At 49.9% G+C, this 26,865-nt stretch overlaps 1 protein-coding gene across 3 annotated transcripts in view; it reads left to right on the top strand.

Annotated features, from left to right (window-relative positions):
* PALM2AKAP2 (PALM2 and AKAP2 fusion) overlaps positions 1-26,865 on the top strand; it is a 1,039,983-nt gene that overhangs the window by 260,137 nt on the left and 752,981 nt on the right. For all 3 annotated transcript variants that reach the window (XM_069630772.1, XM_069630773.1, XM_069630774.1), the window contains exon 2: positions 11,481-11,561. In XM_069630772.1, coding sequence (XP_069486873.1) covers positions 11,481-11,561 — 81 coding nt within the window. The remainder of the gene's footprint in view (positions 1-11,480; positions 11,562-26,865) is intronic.

Raw genomic sequence — 26,865 nt, 5'->3', positions numbered from 1 at the left:
CTGAGGTATAAGGATGGACATTACTTGGCCAAAATCAGAGATGTAGGTGAAGTGGGGAACCGGGAGCCAGAGAGCAGTCCACGTGATTTAAACGTGGGGAGTTTAGCCACTTGACTGCTCGCCCTTGCATGGCACTCTGGCAGTGGCGTCGCCAGGAATCAAATTTAGGAGGACCCAGAGGGGGCCAAAGACAAAAGTAGGGGGGGCACAGACAAAGGTAAGGGTAGAATATGATCACTGCTCGTTTTAGGTGGGGGGGCACAAGGAGGGGCACAGGGTTTCACAGGGGGGGCCCCGGCCCCACCACTGCCCACCCCCCTAGCGACGCCACTGCACTCCAGGCACACACCTGTAGGATCCATAAAGAAAGAAAATGCTTGTTTTCGTTATCCGGATCAATTCTTGTTAGAAAAAGACTGATCTGTGCTAGCTTGGTCTTGGTGGGACTGGGCTGATGTCATAGCGGGGAAGTTGTGGTGGCGTGAGTGTTCTGGTCGAGGGGTTCCAGGGTGGACGGTTGGTCCAGGCAGTTGGAAGAAGAGCTGGTTGAAGGCTGTGGGGGATCCAGTGTTTGCTGTACCTTACCATCTATCTGAATGCACCCATCCCACTTGCTTGGAGGTCCCGGGGCGATAAAGCAGCACACTTGTGCACTTACCTGGTGTGGCGTGTCTTACCTGGGGCAGCAGTGACACTACATGTTCTCATACCAACCAGGCTAGGGGTCCAATCCAGTGAACATGGGCCACAGCTGTTTGGACCCTTGATCCAGCTCTGGTGGATGGCGGTCCCAAACCCAGGCTGCAGTGACATGTGGCCACTGTCCGTGTCCAGTACATTGGCGCATCTGGTTTATATTTGATGCACGTTTAGGGACACAGCAAACTGCAGTAGCTTGCAGCAAAAATGTTTGGTTGGTTGATGTTCTTGTGTTGTGTTTACTTGATAGTTGGGGAGGAATGGTTGCAGCTTGGTGTTGTGTTTCTCATTTGCTGCCCCTCATCCCCCTGCACTGATCATGGATTATGGCGGATGCATGTTCAGTGGCAAGGTCTGGCACACCTGGAGGACTGCAGTGCATCTCTTGGGTGCTTCCAAATATCTATCTGTGGGAGACTGGTTACCCCTCCCTTACTGTAGGATCAGCACAAATGCCCCCTCTATCTGAATAACAAAACCGTCAGCTATCACTGGTGCTTACAGCTCAAGAGAAAAATCGAACCCTACTCGGCTCATGTCACTCATTTGTTTTTTTATTAAAAAACACGTGTTGTTTATTTTGCAGCGTGCACTGAAAGCCTTCGTAAAACGCCTTGACCAACCAACGTAAAACATTAATTAACAATATCACAGAGTACTAAGAAGACGCAAGTGACTGTTGCACATCACTACGAATGCAACAGTTTAACAAACAAGACATGTGTGACTGGGGGTTAGCATAGAGGTTTTTTTATCATGTTTGTAGATACATAGGCATCAGCTCCTCATAAATATAAAAAAAATCTCATTTTTAGCTTTCTTATCCAAGTTGTCTAAGATTGTTCCGTGTCTTTTTCGTTTTTAGGAGCACAAAATAAAGAAAACTCTCATATTTAGCTTTGTTTTCCAAATTGTCGCAGCCGTAGCCTGTTGAAGTCCATGTTTGTGGAGATATATGTATAAAGGTCATGTTTGTTCCATGGCTTGTGCCAATAAGCTTCTGCTCTTCATACTTTAGCCCGCTATTATTGGCCGGGTCTTGCAAGTATAGGTCCAGGCTTGCAGGCCCGGCCATAGGAAGCATCTGCAGGCTGTGTTTGGCAGCTGATGTTTCTTACTAGATGCTTGTGCAAAAATGTACCTATTTGAACTGTGGTATCTCTGTATTATAGTTGGTTATTTTTGTAACGTGGTTAATACCCAAAAGTTTCTAAGCAGGTACTCAGGGATCCAACCTTTGTTGCTCTTTGTTGTCTTGCTTCCGAGGCGAGCGGGTTGCCCCTGAGCTATGCTCCCCTCTTTACGGTGTCGCCCCTATTTGTGGATGTATTTAATGTTGTAGTGTTGCAGAGTACCATTACGATGCCAATGTTTTTTTTCTTTACTGGAAATATTGCTGCATATTAGAAGAGCCATGGCCATGTTAATATAAAAACCATAGAACCTTAACCAAAAAAGTTACTTGAATGGACGTAAAAGTAAAAATCCTCAAAGTACAGATTGATAGTCGCTTTATAAGCTTAAGGTTAGAATGGTAACTAGACCTGGGAGAGCTAGGGAATTGATAGGAAGTGCTGACCCAGGGACGAGCGTGGGTGGGGGCCTGGCCCGGTTCTTAGGTCCAAACACGAGCCGAGCCAGGGAAATGGTGTGCAGACATGGAAGTGGCCTGTGTCAGGGGCTGCGGGGCTACAACAGCAGCTAACGGAGTTGGAGGTCCAACAAAAAGAAGGGGCATGAAAAGGGGCTGGGCTGAGAAATGGGGCTAAAGGGGGCAGGTGCTTTGCCAATAACAAGTGCTAAAAAACACAGGGGGCAACAAAAGGGGTTGAAGGGCAACAAAAGGGGATACAGGGGGTGGGCCAACAAACGGACTAAGGGACCTGGGTGGCAGCAAAAGGGGCCTTGGAAACTGGGGGCCAGAAAAGGGTCTGGGCAACAAACGGGCTGAGGGCAAGAAAAGGGCGTGGTGGCACTTGGGGACGGTGGGGGCACTTGTGTTTTTGATGGGGAGGGGAGCTGGGACAGTGGAGGATGGTGGAGCGTGGGGCAGGACAGGAACAGTGTGAGTTTTTTTAATTGTGAGGGGAAGTGTGGCGGCAAGGGGGAGCAGGCGCTGGAGGAGAAGAAAGATTGTGTTCACTTGCTTGCAAGTTCTCCGGTGGCGCCAACCGGACCAAGAAGTGCTCCTGTCCTCTCCCAGCCAATCATGACTGGAACTAAGCTGGGCGTGCTCTTGTGAGTGCTTCCGCATGTCAGACGCTCATCTCTTTTTCTTCTTTTACCGGGGGCAGTCGGTGGGGCTCATGGTCGGTCCCTGGTATGGGCTGGCACTGACCAGGGAGGAGGGTCACGCCAGAGCCCCAGCTGTGACCCGGGCCTGCCGAGCCCCGTCGAGTTCACCCATCTCTAATGGTAACTCTCAAAGGTCCTTAAATTCTATAGGAAAGTCATCTGCTCAATTCACTGCTAATGCCTCATGCAGGACATCCTAAATGACAAGAATGGAGATGTTGTTGATGTGCGTAGCACACCGGTCCACCAAACACAGCTCTGCAGAACATGGTGCGGTGGGGTATGGTTGTGTAGCTAGCTCACCTGAAATATTATAAGACTTTGGGGGCGGGGGGGTTGTGTATTGTACCTTGACTGCCCCTTCAACTGAAGATTTTTCATTGAATATGTAAGTGTCTTTCTCTTGCCATCCCTAGGAAAAGAAACATAGAATGACAAGGCCGATGAGCACGAGCGCGACAAAGCATAAGGCAAAAAGATATTTGCCCTGCTTGAGTTATTGTGGAAAATAGTAGCAAACCAAACTCATGTGAGGGACCTTGATTGGGCAATCCATACCCCGTGCTGCGTCATGCCAGGTCATGCCATGTTATGTTGCTGGGTATTGCTATATTTCAGCTTTTAAAACAAATGTATAGGAGGTTGGCACCAGCATACTGATTAGTCCATACATCTCAATTTAGTATCCTTTCACTAGTATTTGGTGTTCACCAGAAAATCCCTTAGGCATGATATGGGGTACATATAAATTACCAGAAACAGTTAAAACAACCTCCTAGTTCCTGGGTGCACCCCAGTAGTCATATCATGCTACACTAAGTTCAAAATGTCAATTACAGTAAAAAATCACAATTATTCAGAGAAACTGAAGTATAAACAAAGGTTCTCTTGTACGGTGTTTTAATATGTCAGCATGTCATCTTGAAGCATACAGAAGGCAGGCGTAATGTTGCCAGTGCATTTTGACTGCTAAAGTCCAACATCAGGGCAACATCTAGCTACAATCTTTCAATGTAATCTGTGTTGGGAACTCTGACTTTTGCCGCTGGAAACCCTGTGGGTTCCACTTCTGCTAAAGTAATACATCTCATTGAATTGAGGAACTGCTCCCCAGCACTGTGCCAAGTGATCTCAGGGGTAACTTGACGTAGCTCTGGGGTTTACTTCCACAATTCACTGAGATGGAGTACTTTTGCAGAAGTGAAACCCAGAGGTTTTCCAGCTGCAAGATTCGGAGCTCCCTATGCTGATTAGAGAAGAGGTCATGGCTACCTTGCAATGTTATGTTTTGGAAAAAGACATGCATTCGCGCTGCCTGGACTGCATTACACAGCCACAGGCCCATTGAAGAAACAGGAATTGAACATACAGAAACCTGCATCATCCACAAGGGAACCCCACCAGGGTGCCACACAATTAAATCTGACCCTAGCCTTGATAAAGACCCACGAGGGCGAAACACGTGTCGGCTGACCACCACAAGGACCATGAGTCCACACTGAAATAAAACCTATGCTGTACCAACCGCAACAAGCGTGGAACATAACTTTGCAAGGTAGTCAGGACTTTTTCTCTAACAGTACCAATAGGTGTGGGCTTCAACTGAACCAGATGTGACCTAGCATTGAAAATAATAGCGACAGCAGATAACTAGAGCTTAGTGCAGGAGTGTTCACGAACGAGGGCCCCTTTCTCTCATTTCCCTACACTGATTACCCTGAAAGATTGTGGCCAGATGTTGCACTTTCGCCACCTGAAAGCGCAATGACAACATTACACCTGCCTGCAGGAGATACTAAAACGCTCTACAAAAGAACTTGATTTTTTTCTATAAAGGACACTTAATGTAGTACGGTTTGCCTACTGGGGTGCACCCAGAACCTACGAGGTTACCTTAGCTGCTTTTTGTAACTTATAGTGCAGCTTTTCACCATTTGCACGGCCATGGGTGGACTGGCAGGTCACCGGCAGCCCAGGCCGTATGAAACTCCAGCCGAGTTGAAGAAGTTTGAAAGTAGCCCCCTCCACGCATCACCATGAACGCCCCTGTGCTCAGAAGCACTGCCCTCTGACCCCTTTGCTACCATGGCTCTGTCACCGGGTAATTCATGGATGTTGTTGGCGGTCTCCGGGTGCCGCCGTCCGTGAGCCCCCCACCCCCCGTGACACAGAGACACGGAGACAGCGGTGTTACCAGTGTGGGCTCCCCGGTGATTGTGCCGTCACCGGGAACGCCCCGTTTATTTAACTGCGCACGCGACGGAGTGAACGTCACCCCGTCGCGTGCGTACCCTTAAAGGGCCAACGCCACACTCCTCCTTTTCCATAACAACAAATTGGAAACAGGAGGGACTAACTATCACACATTTATAAAGCACACAACTCTGTCAATTCCAAAACCCCCATTTATTCACAGCCACCCTGGATCCCCCGCGGGTACCTGTCACGGCCTGACCATTAGCCCCCAGTCAGCCTCCCCAGCTCAGTCCGTCACATAGTCTGTGAGATGGTCAGGTTTCCCACGCCCTGTTCTCAGGGGGTACCTCCTGCCAACGTCCCTGGCCGGTGTCTCTTGACCGGGTCTGCCTCTAGCCAGAGAGTCCACGGCGGGGCTTTCACCCCCACCTTCATCCAAGGCACCCTCACCCTCTCGGTTGTCCGGGCTGTCCACTCTCGGGTCGCCGATTCTCCTGAAGAAAGAAGCATTCCTTGTTACAGATGACGTCCCGTCAGAGGCTGTTACCATAGAACCCTTGACCGCCACGACATCTAGAGGAGCGGGTTCACACGTGAGGGACAACTTTCCTTGTGGGTGGCGATTCCTCACCAGCACCTCATCTCCCAGCGCGATGTGTGGGGGCCTCAGGCCCCTCTGGATGTTTTCCATCTGCGTCCTGACTCGTCTGTCCTCTTCGACCTGTTCATTGTCAGTGACGGCAGGGTCCCTGTCCCCCACCTCTGGTATGACGTCTCTCGGGCATCTCTGGAAGAGAGCCTCCGCCGGGGCCACACCTGTTGAGGAGTGAGGTGTGGTTCGATATCCCCGCAGGAAGACATACAGGGCCCTCTGCAAGCACTCGCCCTTTCCATGGGCGATCCTGAACACTTTGTTGAGGGTGCGCGTCATGCGCTCTGCCTCCCCGTTGGCCCGGGGCCACAGTGGGGTTACACGCCGGTGTTGAATGCATACTCCCTCATGAGCTCGGCAAAACTCTCGCCTTGGAATGGTGCCCCGTTGTCGGAGCACAGCACAGAGGGCAGGCCATGGGTGGCGAAAATCTTCTCCAGCGCCACCACCACGTTCTCAAATGCGACGGACTCTATGAACTCGACCTCCGGGTATCGAGACCACTCATCCACCACAACTAGGAAGTGAGTACCTCTCGACGTGGACCCGGAGTCTGCGTGCACTACTTCCCATGGCCGGGTCCCTCTGGGCATCGCTTCAATGGACGGTTCTCGCTGGGCCGGTGCAGCAGCCTGGCACCCTACGCACGTCGCCACAAATGCTTCCACCTTCCGCTCGAGTTCCGGGAACCACACCTTCTGGCGGAGGCAAGCTTTGGTTTTGGGCGCCCCTTGGTGACCCTGGTGCGCCAAGGCGATGACCTGTGCAATTTTGGCCTGGGGCACCACGATCCTCTCACCCCTCAGTATCAGCCCTGACTCTGAGAATGTCAGTTCTTCTCTCACTCTCCATAACTGCTCGAGGGCCACTCTGGCTTCACATGTCCTGCGTTCCATGGCCTCCAGTACCGTCTTCCAGGTACCCCTCTGCATGGCTTCCCTCAGGATGGCGAAACATTCGTCGCCTTTTGATGCAACCTCGAGTTCTTCCACCTGCATGGAGTTTGGGGTGGCCGTCTCCACGACCAGGCGGATATGTTCGTCGGCCTCTTCCGCTGATGCAGACTCCTGCGAGTCCCCTCTTGGGTGTCGAGATAGGTAGTCTGCCACGTTGTTAGCCCCTGGACGATATGTCAACGACACTCCATACTCGAGCAGGGCGAGCATCCAGCGCTCTATTCTCACTGGTGGACGGGATGATGAGCCCGCCATGATCGGCAACAACGGCTTGTGGTCCGTGACCACAGTCACGGGGCGCCCCAGAATGTAGAGGCGAAAATGTCTGCAACCCCACAGCACCGCCAGGGCTACCCTCTCAATCTGGGAGTACCTTTGCTCGGTGTCGGAGAGCGCCTTGCTGGCGTATGCTATGGGTCGAATCTCCTGGTCATTCCCCACTTGTGTAAGCACTGCCCCCAGTCCATATGGGCTGGCGTCCACCACGATCTCTGTCTGCAGGCTCGGATCGAAGAACGCCATGGTGTCGTCTGCCGCCAAGGCACCTCTGATGTCGTCGAATGCCGCCTGCTCAAGGGAGCCCCACTGCCAGGTGGTGTACTTCTTTGTGAGCGATCTCAACGGCTCTGAGCGGGACGCCAGGTTCCTGATGAAACGGCCACAGTAAGTAACCATGCCCAAGAAACTCTTCACCTCCGCAACATTCTCTGGCGGACGCGCCTCCTTTATGTCCCTCACTTTGCGGGGGTCCGGCGACACCCCATCCGCCTTAAACACGAACCCAAAGAATTTGATTGTTGTTTTCAGAAATTCACACTTGTCCTTGTGCAGGGTGAGTCCCAGCGAGCGCAGGCGTTCAAAGGTCTTGGCCAGGCATGCCAGATGCTCCGTCTCTGACCTGGCATACACCAGGATGTCGTCGCTAATATTAAGGACTCCATCCAGATCCGCTAGTGCCCCTCTTATGATGTTTTGGAAAACCTCCGCCGCGGAAGACACCCCAAAGCTCAACCTCTTGTATTGTTAAAGACCTCGATGAGTGGTAAAGGTTGTGATGTAGCGGGACTCGGGATGCAGGACCACCTGATGATAGCCTGCTCTCAGGTCCAGTTTGGAAAAGAACCTCGCCCCTTGCAGTTCTGCTATGATGTCATCGATGGTAGGGGTCAAGTGTCGCTCCCTCTTTATGGCCTTATTGGGGAGTCGCATGTCCACACAGATCCTCACCGCATCTGGCTGTTTTGGCTTGCGCGCAATGACAATGGGAGACACCCACGGGGTGGGGCCCTCAACCTTTTCAATGATGTCCAGCCCCACCAGATTGTCCAGTTCTCGATCCACCAGATCCCTGAGATGAAAAGGAACTCGCTGGTGCTTCAGCGCCACTGGTTGGATCGACTCATCGATGTGGAGCCGGACGGGCTCACCCACCAACTGTCCAATGCCTTCAAACAGGGAGCTGTGTTTGGCCAGGAGTACCTGAATGTCGTCTAAGTACACTGAGTATGCGAATTTGACAATTCCCAGCGCCTCAGCCGCAGCACAGCAAAGCAGGGTGTTGTCGCTCACCGGTGTGACATAGAATCTGGCCCGGATGTGTGAGTCACCATATTGAACATCAGCCACGAATACGCCGTCCAGAGGAAGGGGCTGATCGCCACCGAAAGCGAATATGCATGCTCTCAGTGCGCTCAGCGTGGGCGGGGCCTGCATGGTATCATAGTGCTGTCTGGCCATCACATTCACGGACGCACCGGTGTCCACTAGCATTGGTACAGAGTCTCCATTGACAAGCACGTTGCACCTGGGCTGTCTCTTGGAACGGGATTTCAGCATGCTCACACTGGACAGGAAGAAGACGTTTTCCTGGTCCTCTTTCTCCTCCTCCCCTTCCTGAGGGGCCCCTTCGTCACCCTGGTCCACCTGAGCAACGTTGGACGTCCTTTGGGGTCGGGAGAAACCGGCTCGAACTGGCCCCCTAGACACTACCTTGGGAGCTGCAGATCTGCACATCCTGGCGAAGTGGTCCGCGCCTCCGCACCTACCGCACTTAACCCCAGTCGCAGGGCATTCAGCTGGGTGCGGGAGATCGTACCCACACTTTGGGCACGAGGAAGTCGTCCCAGGCGGGCGCGGGCTCTGAGTGTTCATGGGGCGCCTAGCTCCACGACCTCTTCCGACCGCGCAGACCTCCTCCACCTTGCCTGGGCGGGCACCAGCTTCCATTCTGGTCGCCCGCAATTCCGACACTTCGTGGCACCTTCCCAGTTCTAGGATGCGAGGAAGGGTGATGCCAGGCTTGCGCAATATCTGGCGCCTCAGTTTCCCAGAGACACACCCCTGAATGAGTTGGTTGCGAATCATGACTTCAGGGTCGTTCCATGCACATGGGGCCACCAGTCTCCGCAGCCGCCCATAGAACACATCCAGAGTCTCGTCATCCTTCTGTCGAGCCGTTCCCATGAGAAAACGTTCATAATCTGCGTTGGCCATTGGCAGAAAATGATTATGGAGTGCATCCTTTGCCGCCGCAAACGACCCATCCGCCGGCTGCAGGGACAGAAATATCTCATGCACTGCTGGGCCAGCAGAGTACAGGAGAGTGGCCAGCTTGCTGTCGTCGCTTGTCTCCATCGTGGCCCTGAAGTACATCTCAAGCCTATCCATCCAAATCTTCCACCTCTGTCCCAGGCTTGATGGAGCACCCGAGGTATCAAACTCAGGCATTGGCTGTAGTGACCCAGGTGGTTTCAGCGGGGGAGCAGGTGGAGGCGCAGCAGCAGCAGCAGCAGCAGCAGCTTGACTCATGGTGGATGGCGCACAGGCACCCCAGAAGATATAATTGATGGGGCCGCAACTCACCACCAGCAGTCAGCCTCCAGAGATGGTTTGAATTCTGCCTCTCACCAGGCGCACTCCTCGCAGATGTATCACTCCAGCCAACAGGCAGACAATGAAGTTTCCAAAAATTGAGCAGGGGGGAAGACCCCTAGTGCATTCAGCAGGCCTCCATAGAATCTTACCCATCTACTCGGTGAAAAACAGTGAAAATGTCAATGAATCATTCTGAAATTGACACGTGCTGTCTCCAGCGACTGTCCGCCGCTGAAATATCCAAAAATTATGTCCGGATGGCTCACAGACGCTTCGTTATGAAGCCGTGAGTCTCCGAGGCCTATTCATCAAGATGGCCGCCGGCCGCGTGTATCTCTTCCTTCTCCGCGGTCAGAATTCGCTGGAGCGTTCACGTAGGATCATCTACGCTCCCAGCGAATGTCTCCGCCTGTTCCAGGAAGTGATCCCGGCACTCGTCGCCACTGTTGGCGGTCTCCGGGGGCCGCCGTCCGTGAGCCCCCCACCCCCTGTGACACAGAGACACGGAGACAGCGGTGTTACCAGTGTGGGCTCCCCGGTGATTGTGTCGTCACCGGGAACGCCCCGTTTATTTAACTGCGCACGCGACGGAGTGAACGTCACCCCGTCGCGTGCGTACCCTTAAAGGGCCAACGCCACAGATGTGGTCTCTCATTTTGCTCGCAATCAGCGTGCGCGGGCAGTGTACACAGGCCATGAAAGGAAACAGACGTGATCATCTATCGTTGTCCTGCATAGCTCAGGGGCCACGTGCTCGCCTTAGAAGCAAGACGACATAGAGCAACACAGGTTCGAGCTCCGGGTCCGCGCTTAGAGGATGTTGAGCGCGTATAGTGCTTCAGGGCAGTGGATTTACCACACGTTATCATCTAGGGAGAAAACATGTGTTGTGGGATGGCACGTATGATCGATACTGTGTGCACAGAACGTTGTTGCCAGCACCTGACACGGTGAGCTATCTCTTGCAGGTGAACACGGGCTGAGTGCGCGTGGTTGACTAATGACTAGTCATTTGTTTGCAATGGTGGTTTTTGGATTAACGTGCTGCTGGAAGGCTTACAGGCTAATTGAAGTTATTAGTTACGCTAATGTGTGTTTTTGTTTTGTCTCTGTCGAGGCAGCCCTTGGTTTGAGAGGGGGGCGAGAGCGGGGGCGAAGGGGGAGAAGGCGTAATCACCTGCTGCAGTGACGCAGCCCGTGATTATCAAGGGATGTTTCCGGTCCACCTGTTTAATGGCCAGTCAGCCCATGTAATATGGCCAGTCCGCCCATGTATCATGGCCTCCTGGCACTTTGGGCCGTGCAAGTGAAAAGGTAGGGGTATGGGTGGGTCAGTGGGAGCGAGGCTGCCAGGAATTAGCTGATGCTTGGTGTCCTGTGTGCGTTTGTTTTGCTGGTTGATGGTGAATCGTTTCCTGCCATTGCAGTGTTTTGAAAAAAGACAGGCTTAACGTGGGGGAAACACGGTTATTGGTTGCTCGTTAAGTAAATGGCGATGACTTATTTAAAACGTGCATACATCCCGCTGTTTTATTATTCATTGCACCAAATAAGCCAGTGGCATCAGACCGCACGCGCTACCTTGCCAGCGCAGGGGGTGGGGCATGCCCTGTGGGATGCCCTTGGTGGACAGGTGATGGAGGCACGCGGGGAGGCGGCTGCAGTTCGCACACAGAGAGCGGAACAGTGCCTGGGGAAAAGCTCCGGGGGTGGGGGCAAGGAGGGTGTTCACCATGCCAGCCTTCGAACGCAAGAGCATGGATGCAAAGACATCATTGTGAACTCTCGTGTTTGTCTCCATCTTACAGGAAAAGAGGAAGAGGCAAACAGAGATAGAAGACAAGCGGCAGCTGCTCGAAGACCAGATTCTACAGCTGCAGCATCTGAAGGTAAGAGGCTGGGGGGGGGGGGGCTGGGGCTGCTGGCATCAAATATGCAGAGGGCACCCCCTCTCTGCTCAGAACAAGGTGCTGGCCCCTCCGGGGAAGCCGCCGCTGCCCGAGCTGGTTAGTCTTAAAAGCAGCGCTCTGCTCGGCCTGCCTGTTCCCCACTCGCTGCCTCTGCTCGGCCTGCCTGTTCCCCTCCCGCTGTCTCTGCTCGGCCTGCCTGTTTCCCTCCCGCTGTCTCTGCTCGGCCTGCCTGTTCCCCTCCCGCTGTCTCTGCTCGGCCTGCCTGTTCCCCTCCCGCTGTCTCTGCTCGGCCTGCCTGTTCCCCTCCCGCTGTCTCTGCTCAGCCTGCCTGTTCCCCTCCCGCTGTCTCTGCACAGCCTGCCTGTTCCCCTCTCGCTGTCTCTGCTCGGCCTGCCTGTTCCCCTCCCGCTGTCTCTGCTCGGCCTGCCTGTTCCTCTCCCGCTGTCTCTGCTCGACCTGCCTGTTCCCCTCCCGCTGTCTCTGCTCGGCCTGCCTGTTACCCTCTCGCTGTCTCTGCACGGCCTGCCTGTTACCCTCTCGCTGCCTCTGCTCGGCCTGCCTGTTCCCCTCTCTCTGTCTCTGCTCGGCCTGCCTGTTCCCCTCCCGCTGTCTCTGCTCGGCCTGCCTATTCCCCTCCCGCTGTCTCTGCTCGGCCTGCCTGTTCCCCTCCCGCTGTCTCTGCTCGGCCTGCCTGTTCCCCTCTCGCTGCCTCTGCTCGGCCTGCCTGTTCCCCTCTCGCTGCCTCTGCTCTGCCTGCCTGTTCCCCTCCCACTTTCTCTGCTCGGCCTGCCTGTTCCCCTCCTGCTATCTCTGCTCAGCATGCCTGTTCCCCTCCCGCTGTCTCTGCTCAGCGTTCCTGTTCCCCTCTCGCTGTCTCTGCTCGGCCTGCCTGTTCCCCTCTCGCTGTCTCTGCTCCACCTACCCGTTCCCCTCCCGCTGTCTCTGCTAAGCCTGCCTGTTCCCCTCCCGCTGTCTCTGCTCGGCCTCCCTGTTCCCCTCTCGCTGTCTCTGCTCGGCCTGCCTGTTCCCCTCTCGCTGTCTCTGCTCCGCCTACCCGTTTCCCTCCCGCTGTATCTGCTAGGCCTGCCTGTTGCCCTCCCGCTGTCTCTGCTCGGCCTGCCTGTTCCCCTCCTGTTGTCTCTGCTAGGCCTGCCTGTTCCCCTCTCGCTGTCACTCCTCGGCCTGCCTGTTCCCCTCTCGCTGTCTCTGCCCGGCCTGCCTGTTCCCCCCTCACTGTCACAGCCGTGACAGCAGACACCAACGCCGCTGCCTTTCTGGTGACGTAGTGCGAAATGTGCCCCATGTGACTTCTCCTCAGTCTGCCGGAGTGGTGTGTGACTTATGGCACAGCGAAGAGCGTTGTGCAGGTGAAAGGCGAGCAATGGGCCATGGCATATCAGGGTGTCATTAAAAAACCCACACCTGAGTGGCTAGCCTCCGCAGTTTCCTGTTGTGATGTTGGCTCGTGTATCCCCGAGGGGACTATAAGCAATGGCAGCTCCATTGCTGTTGTGAGCAAAGACACTCCTGCGCGCTGTAACACCACACACACGGCGCTTTTTCTGCATACACCTGGCCAGCTGTTCCGTTTTTAAATGTTACCTTCCCCTCTGTTAGTTGGAGCCTTTGATAAGGCAAGGAGTGGGTTTTATTGTGTGCATGTTCCATAAATGATCTGGTCTGGGTTAAAGCTCCTAGCGGTAGGTGGTTTTAGTCCTGCGCGGTGGGTTTTGTGTAGGAGCTGAGGTGGGTGTAGCTGTTTTTCTAGGCTTTCGGAAAAGGGCCAGGCAGCCAATGACTTGCGCAGGCGAGCACACATTAGTGCACTGTGCATTCTTAGCTAGCCAATGGACAGGGGTGTGCAGAGGTAAGAGTAGGCACCCACACCAGGGACAGGCTGACATCACTGCAGCCCAGAGAGCCGAATGCAGGAGAGGGGGGCTCTGCAGTGGGCGTCATGCAGGCGAGTTTCTAAGGGTACATGCTCGGGATGTTTTGAACCTGTAGAATCGAGGCACATTTAACTGGAGTAAATATTGCTGTTTCTGTGGGTACTGTGGTGTTCATCAGTGACAACTCGCCTGATCAGGTCAAGGATCTTTTGCTTTGTTAAACTTCAGTCCTAATAGCTCATGTGTTCCTTACAAAAGATGTCAGAGAAATCCCTTGGGATTTGAGTGGGTTGTCAGACAATCGCTAAGTATTAACTAAGCGAGTGTGGAAAATGTGAAGCATTTGGCAGCAGGCAGAAGGCCCAATGTGAGGACTTAAAAAATAAAAGGGAAATGGGGAATTGCCCCCTGGGAAGTTTCCTCAAAAGAAACCATCAATGGGAGAGAGAGTGAGCCGGGAGGAGAGAAGAGGTGGAAAGAGCGAGGCTGAGGGACAGCACACATTGTAAGGGGAATGGGAGAGAAGCCCAGGCATTGAGGCAAGAGACTCGCTCGTCAGGTGGAGGAGATATACTTGAGGGAATGTGTAAACATGGCAATGTCAAGAGGCACTGTGCACAGGACCAACAGGTTGGTTTGTGATGACAAGAGAAACATGTCCACCCAGTCTGATGACGAGGCACACGGTATAGAAGGGCAGTTAGGAGAGATGGTAAAATCCGCCATAAGGCACATTCACGGGATGGCGAGGATGATGTACATTGCTGTTCCTCCTGATGACGTGTAGTTTTTCTAAACACTCAGTCCCTTTTACTCTGGAAAGTCAATGGGCTTGTGCCTGCCAAAATAAATGTGTGAGGAATTCGACCATCCGCACAGTGGGTGCTCGCTCACTTGGGCTTTTTTTCACATTTTATATGAAATTGAATGATGGTGGAACAACCTCCAGAAAATGGGTGAGGTTAGTCCGCACACATTTTCCTATGCTCACCGCAGGACATACACAGAGATCTGTTTACTTTGGGTGGACACAGCCATCAGGCACAGTCCCCCCTGTCATATTTAGTTGGGATACGACAGCCAGGAGTACATTGTGTCATTACAGATGTTAATGTCACTGCAGTGGGCCCAACTAAGTTAGCTTCAGGCACCACTTGTTGGGCAATCCTGGCTAAGCCTCGGCCAAGAGGTCAATAAATACAACAATATATGTATAAATCACTTTAAAAAATAGCGATACATTCCTTGTGAGATGCTCTGTCACCAATACTTGTGGCAACAGATCTCAAGTAGACTTTGCGTTTGTTGAATGAGGCAGGGTCCATGAAGGCCGTGGACTCACCACTCGTGGCATTGTTGGAATCTTCTACCACTGATATGATTTGCGAGAATAGGTCAGCAAGGGGAGCAAGAGTAGGCAAGATGGGCCCACAAGTATGGCTGAAGGCTGGAAGCTACGAGTTGGAACTGAGAAAACCAAAGGAAGAGAGCGATAGACAGGGGTCTGTTTGGTCATTGGTATACGTCCAGCCCCAGTGTCATTGTGACTGGAAAGCTGCCCAGTTCTAGCACGGTGCATAGACCGGTAACCCTGGTCACAGATTTTGATCATGAACATTTAATTTCAACTAGGAGAATGGACAAATGACAACAATGAGGTGTTTTTTCCAGGGACGTCATTTCACCAAAATGCCAGGGGTAGTGGAAGTGACACAACATGACCCTTCACCTCAGATGACATCACAGGAAATTATGTCATTTGACCCCATCCTGAAGTGACATCATGACAAGCAATGAAACACAACCTTTCACCCCTTGACAAAATAGAAGGTGACATCACATAGCATTGTTCCTGAGTATAGAGTACGAAAAATATGGTTACAATATCACTATAATGTGACATGCATTTCATACTAGAATGGTTCACCATATGTATCATTAAGATCAGTGTGTATAGGCCCATATTATCAAATTACTGTGAATGCAGGCAGACGTCCAAGGCCAAATGATAATTATGTGTTATTATATAGCACTTACGCTTAAGCACTTTATATAGAACAAATATACATACAATACCACCCAACCTGTGTTGGTACCCATTTATCAACCTCAGAAGGATGAAAGGCTGAGTTGAGGTGTTTAAGAACAGACTAAATCAGTGACTCACTCCCTGAAGTGTGCCTGAAGTAAACCTTTAATGAGTCTAGCAATTATCGTATAGAATTCCAGAAAGACACATTATTTGTTATTCCTATTCTTTCTTACTCAGGGTCACCACTCAAGTGAACAAGAAAGCCAGCCACAAATAGTCACATAGGGATGGCCACAACCCAGGACCTTACACCTAAAAATAAAACAATATATACATGTTTTAGGGGTAACAAGGGAGACCACAGGGGTAGCAAGGGAGACCTCAGGGATCGCAGTTGCGACCCCTGGCAACCCCAAATGACATTCCTGTTTTTTCATCTGTTTGCCCCTCCAAGTGCCCCCATTAGTGTAGCCATCTGAGTCGGTGCCTACTGCACTACATGAGCCCTCGGATTCTAACAACAGTGTCCACGGCTTTCCCCAGTGAAGGTTGAAACCCCAACCTGTGCGCAACCGTGTCTGCAATGTAAAGGGCCATGCTTCTCTTCTCTCGAATTTTTTCTAGCTGTGTTTATTTCGGCTTCAATGTCCTCTTCCGGTTTAAACATCTACGTTATGCTCTATTCATTTTTGCAACCGTTTTCTTTCTAGCAACGTCTTATGTTAGACATGTTTTATTTTCCCCTTTTAACCTTCTTGTAAAGTCGGGCTGGAGGTCCAAAGAAAGGAACCCTTGCCATGCTTTATGACAACGGCTCATGATGCCTTTCACAACTGGCCACACAAACAAGAGAAAACAAGAAGTCCTCCCAAGAGGGCCTCAAGGGGTTAGTCAATGAACATTGCACCGCTTCGTAAATGTGCACATTTCTGGGCATGTTTGTTTGTACATGTGAGCAGTTTCGCACACCACCTCCTGACCAAGACAAGCGTCCCTTTTTGATCCATTTATTTTGTAAAGCAGACACGCCATGGCCTGGGAAGAAGGCTTTTTTTTAAGAGTCAGCAGTGTAACAATTCTTCCGGGGGAATATAGGCAAATGTCTCCCTACCCCGAACCCCCCGCCGGCGTCTCTGCTTTGTTTTCTCAGAGATGAAGCCTTGCAGCGTCAAAACATTCGCTTTGGAAGCAGCGAGAAATGACAGTGTCCTGAATTGCCTACGTAGGGGGTGACTTGTACCCCTTCACCCCCCCCTCCCGCCCGCTCCATACGTCGCTCAATCCAACAAAGCTTCTGGGTTAAGGCAGCTCACCCTCCACTCTCTGTTATTGCCATCTTTCTAAGTCATTTCTGCTCGAAAGGACTTCAGCTTCTTCAATAAATACAAGTAGAGAAGCTACTGTTCTGATTGTGACCGTACCCTATACAGGGAATTATGTCATGTTCAAGCCTGTCTTCGAGTTCCCCCCATCCATTCCTAGCATGTGTAACCCAACACAAGCAAGGCCAACTGTGAATTGAATACATTGAGTGTAAGCAAATTCTCTGCCCTGCGTTCAGGCCCAAAATCTGGGGATGGCGCAAGATTGTCACCGCCCTCGGGAAAGTGGTATATGCCTCCCTGGAAAGGGAATGCCCTTTGCTGCTTGTATAGACAGTCTGGTGCCCCCAGTTGATAGTTCTCCTGGGGGCCAACTAGTCCTAAATTGCAATGGAACTGGTGTTTTCAACCGGAGGCTCAACAACAGATGTTTTGAGAACTCTTGGTAGGTGTAGCCAGCGTAAACGGATCGCGGGAGTTGTCGGCCAAACGTTTCGGGAGAGTCGTGGGTTCCTAAACACTGCCCTAGAATGAAGCATGCTGCAATCCTGTACCCCTCTAGAGATCCACCTGTTGATATGGTGCCTACAGTCAATTTCTGGGGTCACTTTCTGGGTAGCCTGAACCTCTGCAAGCTACCCGATGCTAAAAAACACACCTCCTGTCCTGCCCTTTACTGGCACCGAATTCTGTCCCATGCCCCTCATAATAAAGAGACAGGCCCAACGCTCTACCTCAGGGGTCGGCAGCCGTGGGCTCTCCAAGTTATTTTACTACTCATCCGCCAGCATAGTCAGTGGTAAGGTGTCATGGGAGTCATAGTCCAAAACATCTGGAGAGCGGCAGGGTGCAGACCACGGCCCGCTGGGCATTATCCAATTAACCGTCTGTTGATGCCACTCTCTTTCCCTCCGAAATGTATTGCACTTTGAGTTTGCCCCCTTCTCACAAAAAAGTCTGGCACGCTTTCTTCTCGTTTCTAATATCTCAGTGAAATCTCTTCCCCGCTTTGTATTGTTTTTCACATCTTGGGATGGTTGTGTTAGGAGACGTTGCATTTTCTGAAAAAAGTTTATGTTGTGTTACTTAAAAAGATCAATTTCACAAGAGTGATATCCTTCTACCAGTATTAGCCGATTCGCGTGCTTAACTGGAAAGTCTTTAGGTGTGATGTCATTACATCTTGCTCAGCATTTTTCCTTTATTTACTCCAGGTTTCTTGTCAGCTTGAAGAGAAAATACAAACCTTGCTAAGTTTGAAAATGCCTGGCATAAATGCATCAACGCATATGGTGCCCACGGAGTGAGGGTGGCAGAGAGAGCTGCTAGTGGCAGCTTCTTACCCACCTTTTGGACTTTGCCCTTGCGGCCTGGCATTCCTTCTCGCTTTAACCCTATGCAATTTATCGGCTTTTCATTTAGTCAGGTAAAAAGAAAGAACCAGATTCTTGAATTTAAACCAGTGGTTGAAGTGAACCAAAAAAATGAGTGGAACTCTGCTCCGGCGGAGGGTGGCGGAGGGGGATCAGAGAAAGCAGGAAGGGAGAAATGCACAAAACATTTTTCAAAGGTTGGAGCCATGATGGTTGACAGCCAATTAAGTTGAAACAGATTTGAGTTTAGCTGTAACTGATAAAGGGAAGAAGGGGGCTTTAACTTCACAGAGAACAGTTCCGGAATGGTGAAAATGATTGCAAAAAGTAGTGGAACTGTTAACAATGACAAATAAAAGTAGTGGAGCACCGCTCCCGACTGTTCCCACTCACTTTGGCCACTGATTTAAACCATTTGATGATTTGCAGTTTATTTTGTTTTACTGTTTACATTCGTTTTTTTTTAACAAAAAGTCAAGCTTGCCAATGTTGCTTGCACTGTTTTCTTCAATCGGACACATCAGCACCAGCAAGTAAAAGATGGCGGCGTGGATAGTGTTCTCTGGCAGTGGTCTTTGAACTAATTAGGCTGTATCCCCTTTGGGAAAAAAAAATCTTTCTTACCATCGCCTCCCGCCCCATTCACATGCAGTGCTCAACAATTTGAAAGGTGAATGTTGCAGACACTGAGTAAAGCGCTGTAACATTTTAGGACTGTTTTGTTGGGGTTAAGCTCCAAGACAGAAGGACAAAAAGGTAGAGTGATTATACCGCCACCCCAACCCAAATGCAATGTCTAAAAGATTGGAAGTTAATAGTGTTTTTGTTTTTTATCATAATAAGTAGGTCAAATTTGTATTCTCAGCAAGTGACTTGAGTGGATTCACAGGACAGTGTCTGACATGTCGCTGCACACCCCCTCCTAGTGCGGCGGGTGGGCCTGTTCCTCTGAAGGTAGACTGCCATGACCCCGAGGTTGTCTTCCACTGCCCTTCTAATACGGCTACTTGTCGAGAACACCACTCATTCAGAAGGAATGCTAAAACTTGGCTCCTTGCCCAAGAATCCTAGATACCCCTCAGCCTTGCGATTTGCCTGTAAACTCTGTAATATTTATTTAATCTCAGTCAAATGTTTATATTGTAATGTATAAAAAAATGCACTCCCGTAATTATGTACATTCTGTACATTTCTTTCTTTTTCTTTCGCTCAAATGTACTCTTTGCATTCTGTGTTAACTTTATTCATGTCACTGTACCATCTGTAACCTTCCATGTAAGAAATGCAGCTAGATTCCCGCGGGCTTGCAGCGCCATACACATAAATAAACAAAACTAATCTAAACGAAACTAAACCTCAAGTGGTGGAAACCCTATCTCACTCAAGTAGTTAGACCCAAAAGGTAAGAGGGATCGACAGCTCACAGTGACAATGTTGGATAGCATGAGCTGATCTGCAGCCCAAAGTCACAACCTTAAATTCACATTCCTGTGCTCCGTCGCCCTGAAGTTCAATCAGCACCTGCTGAGTGTGAACTGGTAGATGCCCCACTGGCTCAGCCAGAAATGTTGTGAAGAGGGAAGGCCGAAATCTACCCCTGCTCCCCCACCCCACCCCCAGACAAATGACCTGGAAGAAGAACAGAAAGAACCAAGATTGCACGCACCATTCTGCACCCGTTCCCAGTGTGCTATTTTATAGTGCATGGATTAGTCCGTTATGGCGCTTCTGCATTTCCATAGGGTTATTTGCAATGTAAGCATTTGCAAGCTTTTAAACAGGAACTCTTGCATCTTGCAGTTTCTGCGTTGCTGCGGTCAGACTAATGAAAACAATAATAAAACAATGGCAGGGTGTAAATGTATCTTCTTCGAGTATGTATGATTGTGTCCGATGTGCTGTTGGCACGTGTTCTTCATGTCTAATGCTGCTATATCATGAGGTCTCTAATGACATTGAGTCTGCCTTCTTGGCGCTTTTAGTCAAGTCTGTCAATTGAGGTGTCTTTAACAGCATTCAGGGGCTCATCATTTACTCTGGGAAAGGTTTGTACTGCTCCTGGGTTGTAGGGTTGACGGAGTGGGTACCTTTCAGCAGATTTGTCACTCATGGGGGCATTGTGAACTGGTGCAGAATGGTGAGTGCGGTCATAATTCTTTCTGTTCTTCTTTCGGGTCATTTGGGATAAGTGGAAGCGGGGGTAGATTTCGACCTCCCCTCTTCAGTTGGCTGACACAGCACTTTCTTCAGTGAAGTTCATTATCAAAACGTTATCAAAACGTGTTCCGAGTGAAGGCAGGTGACTTGAGGTTGGCCCCGATACTTCCGACAGGTGGTATTTTCGGTTTCCACAATTGGTTGGGATATGCACAGGAATGGAACTATCACCCCAGTTGCAGTTCCTGTTTTCCAGACATCCAGCTTTCTCCTAAAAGCAAAAATATGCTGTATTCATAGTTAAAATGCAATTGACGCCCATCCAAGAACTTATTTAGCAAATTCAGTTTGTCAAAAATGTCTGCAAGGTGTGCCAAAAGCACAGGTCAGCAGGCCCTGTAGAGCTGGAGTGCTTTACTGCTGCGCAATAAAGAACTTGCTCATTTCTCCAGCACTCCTGCTCTGGATAGTTGTCCCGCTCCTGTGTCAAGAGCAAACCACCATGCTCAGCCCCCCTTTCGGCACGCAGACTAGCAAAGAGACATGCTACAGAATAGCAAAGAGACGTGCTACAGAATAGCAAAGAGACATGCTAGAGAATAGCAAAGAGACATGCTAGAAAATAGCAAAGAGACATGCTAGAGAATAGCAGAGACGTGCTACAGACTAGCAAAGAGATGCTACAGAATAGCAAAGAGACATGCTACAGAATAGAAAAGATAAGTGCCACAAAATAGCAAAGAGACGTGCTAGAGAATAGCAAAGAGATGTGCTACAGAGTAGCAACGAGACATGCTACAGAATAGCAAACAGACATGCTACAGAATAGCAATGAGAAATGCTCCAGAATAGCAAACAGACGTGCTACAGAATAGCAAACAGACATGCTACAGTATAGCAAACAGACATGCTACAGAATGGCAAAGAGACAAGCTACAGAATAGGAAAGAAACATGCTAGAGAATAGCAAAGAGACGTGCTACAGAATAGAAAATAGATGTGCTACAGAATAGTAAAGAGACATGCTACAGAATAGCAAAGAGACATGCTACAGAATAGCAAAGAGACATGCTAGAGAATAGAAAGGATACATGCTACAGAATAGCAAATAGACGTGCCACAGAATAGCCAACAGACACGCTATAGAATAGCGAAGAGACATGCTGCGGAACAGCAAAGAGACATGCTGCAGAATAGCAAAGAGAAATGCTACAGAATAGCAAAGAGACATGCAACAGAATAGCAAAGAGACATGCTTTTGTGGGTTGTGTTGTGTTGTCAGTAATCATATTCACAACAGAACTCAATGCAGCCAAAAATTCTGTGTTGATGGTCCTGGAACTCAGGGCTTGCCAGTGTATTATGCAGTGTGTCCACGCAATGTGTGGAGCTGCTGCTGCCAACATGTGTGCATTCAAGCGAGGGGTGTGGCTAACTAGCCATGAAATAGGACGTGCCTGTCAGAAAGCACCAAAGTATTAACTGAAAAGGATACGGTACTTAAAAGGATACAGGTGGTAGGGTCTTCCGGATCCCTGTTCACGCGTTTTGATAGTTGTGAAGTCAAGTTAAGACCTTCCAAATGATACAACTCTCTGACTGGTAAAACAGGCAGAGCGATGGATCACTGGAAAGGGCGTGGGTAAGGTATAAGAAGTCAGCCTAGAACAAAATAAAGTATCATGAATAACTGCCCCAACCTGGGTATGATGGAATAGGAAATGTCATGAATGCACACACTGACCTTGAGTCTAGGGCAGATGAATCCAGAAGAGTCTCTTGCGGAATCCAAGGTAGAACAAACGACAAGGAAGGGAAGATTAGTAAGGGAGACTTATCCCGAACGGAACGAGGCTCACGCTAGATACCGGGTTGATGCACCACAGGATAGCGTCTAAAGTACTGTTCACTGTCACCTTCCAATTATCCTTGAAAAGCTTCCTTCCCACGTAGTGTAAAGTATAGAAATTAATCAATCCCCCTGTTAATAACACAGGTGCAGGAGTTGGAAATAGCGCTCCTTTTAAGGTATAAACAAAGTACACGCGGTTCTGGACAGCCGCGAAGAAAAGAGCGCGTGCGTGTGGATTTACACGCGATTAGGATTCAGGCAGTCCAGGCCAGCAGCGCTTGAAGATAGCATACGCGTGTGGATTTACACGCGATCAGGATTCACGCAGTCCAGGCCAGCCGTACTTGAAAATAGCGTGTGCGTGTGGATTTACACGCGAGCAGGATTCACGCAGTCCAGGCCAGCAGCGCTTGAAGATAGCGTGCGCGTGTGGATTTACACGCGAGCAGGATTCACGCAGTCCAGGCCAGCAGCGCTTGAAGATAGCGTGCGCGTGTGGATTTACACGCGAACAGGATTCACGCAGCCCAGGCCAGCCGCGTTTGAAGATAGCGTGCGCGTGCGGAATTACACGCGAACAGGATTCACGCAGCCCAGGCCAGCCGCGTTTGAAGATAGCGTGCGCGTGTGGAATTACACGCGAACAGGATTCACGCAGCCCAGGCCGGCCGCGTTTGAAGACAACGTGTGGATTTACACGCAACCAAACAGCTCCAGGAATCAGCGTGTGGCGGAAAACACGCTATAGAAGGCCAAAAGGTAGCTGTAGTAACCTGCAAGGATGCAGACCGGAGGTTCAGCTACACAACGCCAAATGATTCGATCAGAAGCAGCGAGTGAAGTTTCCACGCTGCTTAAATACGTAATGCCGTAGTTCACGTGACAAAGCAGAATACACGTGAGTTAGCGACGTGAAAAGTGCAAACGTCGTTTTCCCGGCAACGTGTCGAACAACCGCCATTTGGAATAGAACGGTCTAGCTGTTCTACGAGCGTAGGAGGTAGGACCACGTCCAGCATGCATGACAGTGCCATCCCCCAAAGGGGCAACCTCTCCCCTTCTCGTGTGAAAACGCTTCAATAAAGCAGGAGCATGAATATTAGAAAGAGGTTCCCAGGATCTATCTTCGGGACCATAGCCCTTCCAGTCCACCAGATAAAACGGCCTACCAGAACGTAGTCTCATATCCAGTATGTCCTGTACCTCGTATTCATCCGAACCCCGCACAGAAATAGCAACAGGCCGTACAGGCAATCTAGTAGCTTCAGAACATGGCTTAATGAGTGACACGTGGAATACGGGATGCACTCGCCATCGTTGTGGCAAAGCCAGACGGACAGCAGCCGGATTAATTACTTGGAGCACTATATACGGACCAATGTATTTAGGCAATAATTTCTTTTTGCCAGGAATTCTCAAGTGCTTAGAGGACAGCCATACTTTCATACCAGCCTTGTAGACGGGTGCGGGTATTCTATGAGCATCGGCATAGAACTTGTCGCGTCTTTTAGCCTGCTCCAATTGCTGCTTCACTTTCCACTGTAATTTCTTCAGATCACGAAAGGTACGGCCTGCGGCAGGAGTATCCAAAGACAAGCTGGAATCCAAAGGTATTGATCGAGGGTGCTGTCCATAAAGCGCATAGAACGGTGAAGTGCCTATGGCACTATGATAGGAGTTGTTATAGGCGAATTCAGCTGCCGGCAGGACCGTGAGCCAATCCGATTTGTACTGCAGACACAGACACCGCAGATATTGTTCCATAGTGCAGTTGACTCTTTCGGTCTGTCCATCAGTTTGAGGGTGATAAGCACTGGACATCCTATCATCAATCAGTAATGCAGAGGTTAGTGCTCTCCAAAAGCGTGACGCAAACTGTGAGCCCCTGTCTGTAATGATTACTGACGGTAGACCAAAGAAACGAAAAATATGTTGGATGAATAGGTTAGCCAGAACAGCAGCGGTTGGTAAACCAATACAGGGAACAAAAAGAGCCAATTTAGTGAAATAATCCACTACAACCCATATGGTATCGAACTCCTGGTTTGGTGGGAGTTCTACCACAAAGTCCATAGATATCATGTCCCATGGTTTGTTAGGGACAGGTAGGGACCGGAGTAAACCCACTGGTTTACCAGCAGTGTTTTTACATTGGATGCATACAGAACAAGTAGATACATGATCTATGACGTCTTTTGACATGGACGGCCACCAGCACCATCTTTTGAGTAGTTCTAGTGTCTTCTTCCGTCCAGGATGAGCTGCGATCAAGGAATCATGATTCCACTTGAGGGCTTTATTCCGCGTTGAAGACGTCGGTAGGTAGAGCACTCCTTGTGTGAATGGTAAACCGTTATGTACGTCCAGATTCATATCCTGGATAACTTGTGGATGATTTTTCACCCACTCTTGTACTTCGGTTTTTAAGGATGGTTGAACAGAACAACTACATATTACATGATCTGCCAACAACTGATTCTGTACTTGTGCTTCTTCCTTCGCCTCTTCACTCATACGGGACAATGCGTCCGACTTAACGTGTTCTCGGGCAGGACGATATGTGACCTGGAAATCGTATGGGGCAAAAAAGACATGCCATCTGGCCTGTCGGGCCGTAAGGCATTTCATGGATTTGAATGCTTGAAGATTTCTATGGTCAGAGTACACTAACACCTGATGTTTGGCCCCAAGAAGATGGTGACGCCATTCTCGGAAGGCATCCTTGATAGCCAGCAGTTCCCGCTCAGTGACGGTGTAGTTCCGTTCATATGGGGTAAGTTTGCGAGAGAAGAAAGCCACTGGGTGCTCCTCCTTGGTTTCTGTGCAAACTTGTGAGAGTACCGCTCCAGTAGCGACACTGGATGCATCCGCTTCAACGATAAACTGGCGATCTGGATCTGGATGTTGAAGCACGGGTGCAGTGGTAAATGCCTCTTTCAACTTTTCGAATGATGCTTGGGCATTTGGGTTCCAACAGAAAGGAACTTTAGAACTAGTTAAGGCCGTCAAAGGAGCTACTGTTTTGGAGAAGGAATGAATAAATTTGCGATAAAAATTCGCAAAGCCCAAGAAAGACTGTAATGACTTGACATTGTGCGGAATCGGCCAATTCAATATGGCCTTCACCTTGGAACGGCTCATTCGAGCACCTAGATTGGTAATGTCATAGCCCAGGAATTCCACTTCCTGTGAATGAAAGACGCATTTCTCGGCTTTCACATAAAGAAGGTTCTCCCTGAGTCTTTGTAGGACTGTAGATACGTGTTTGACGTGTTCCGAAAAAGATGATGAATAGATCAGACTGTCATCCAGATAAATCACCACAAACTGGTCCATTATGTCCCTGAATATATCATTCATGAAGAATTGAAAAGTGGCGTGAGCGTTGCACAGACCAAAAGGCATCACCAAATACTCGTAAAGACCATACCGTGTCTTGAAAGCGGTCTTCCATTCGTCGCCTTCACGAATGCAAACTAAATTGTATGCTCCTCGCAAGTCCAATTTGGTGAAGTAACTGGAGGTACCTAATTGATCCAATAGAACGTTTATCAGTGGTAAAGGATATTGGTTTTTTATGGTAATGTCGTTAAGTGCCCTGTAATCAATACAAGGCCTTAGATCTCCCTCTTTCTTCGGAACAAAGAATAGAGGAGACGCAGCAGGTGATTGTGATGGCCGTATGAAACCCATCGCTAAAGCTTTGTCAATGTATTCTTTCAACACAACGTCTTCTTTTGGGGTCAGTGAATATAAACGACCTGTAGGGATTTTGGCACCAGGAATCAGTTCAATAGGACAGTCGTACTGTCGATGGGGAGGCAATTGTTCTGCCTGGCCCTTGTCAAAGACATCGGCATACTCAGCGTATTCGCATGGTATGGTAGCGTCGCTTTGATGTACCACGCTGATAGTCGAAGCTCCCACCATAGAGGCCAATATGTGTTGCTTGTTTGACACCTCCTGACTGGTAAAGCAATGTTCATTGCAATGAATCGAAGGATACTGGAGCAATCCCGAAACCCAGTCAACGGCGGGATTATGAAGGGTTAACCATGCAAGACCAAGTATGATCTCGTACTGCGGAGCAGCTATGACATCGAAGATGATTTCTTCCGAATGATTATTCGATAATGTCATCTGAACAGATACCGTCTCCTGGGTTACCATACCCGAAGTCAAAACAGATCCGTCCACGGTATTAACCGTTTCAGGTTTGTTTTTGTTTACAAGGGGTATGGAACAGTTCTTGGCATATGTGATGTCTATGTAATTGTTGGTGGCTCCGGAATCAACCATGGCCTTGGAAACCAATTCTCGTTCCCCACAACGTAACGTCACCTCAACAATTACGGGTGCGTGTTTAGGAATGGTACTGGAGTCCGATGAAACACTCGACATAGGGACTCCTGCTATTGTCGAGTTTTGGCGTTTCCCGAACGCTTGATGGGTTTTTTAGGACATGTCGCCAATAAATGCTCGGATGAACCGCAATACATACATAAATGGTTCTTTCTTCGGTTCTCTCGTTCTGCATTGGACAATCGGCCTCTCACGACGCCAATCTGCATGGGTTCGGGGTCGTTCGAGAGGACTGCCGGTGTCTCTGAACGCCCCGAGGCTTGCATGAAGGGCTTTTTCTCTCCTTTCCGAGC

This window comes from Ambystoma mexicanum, chromosome 6q (genome assembly GCF_040938575.1).
Source record: "Ambystoma mexicanum isolate Mex_15411 chromosome 6q, UKY_AmexF1_1, whole genome shotgun sequence".
In the NCBI taxonomy this organism is placed as follows: Eukaryota; Metazoa; Chordata; class Amphibia; order Caudata; family Ambystomatidae; genus Ambystoma; species Ambystoma mexicanum.
Note: the sequence above shows the minus strand (reverse complement) of the source record. Positions and strands in the feature narration are given on the sequence as shown.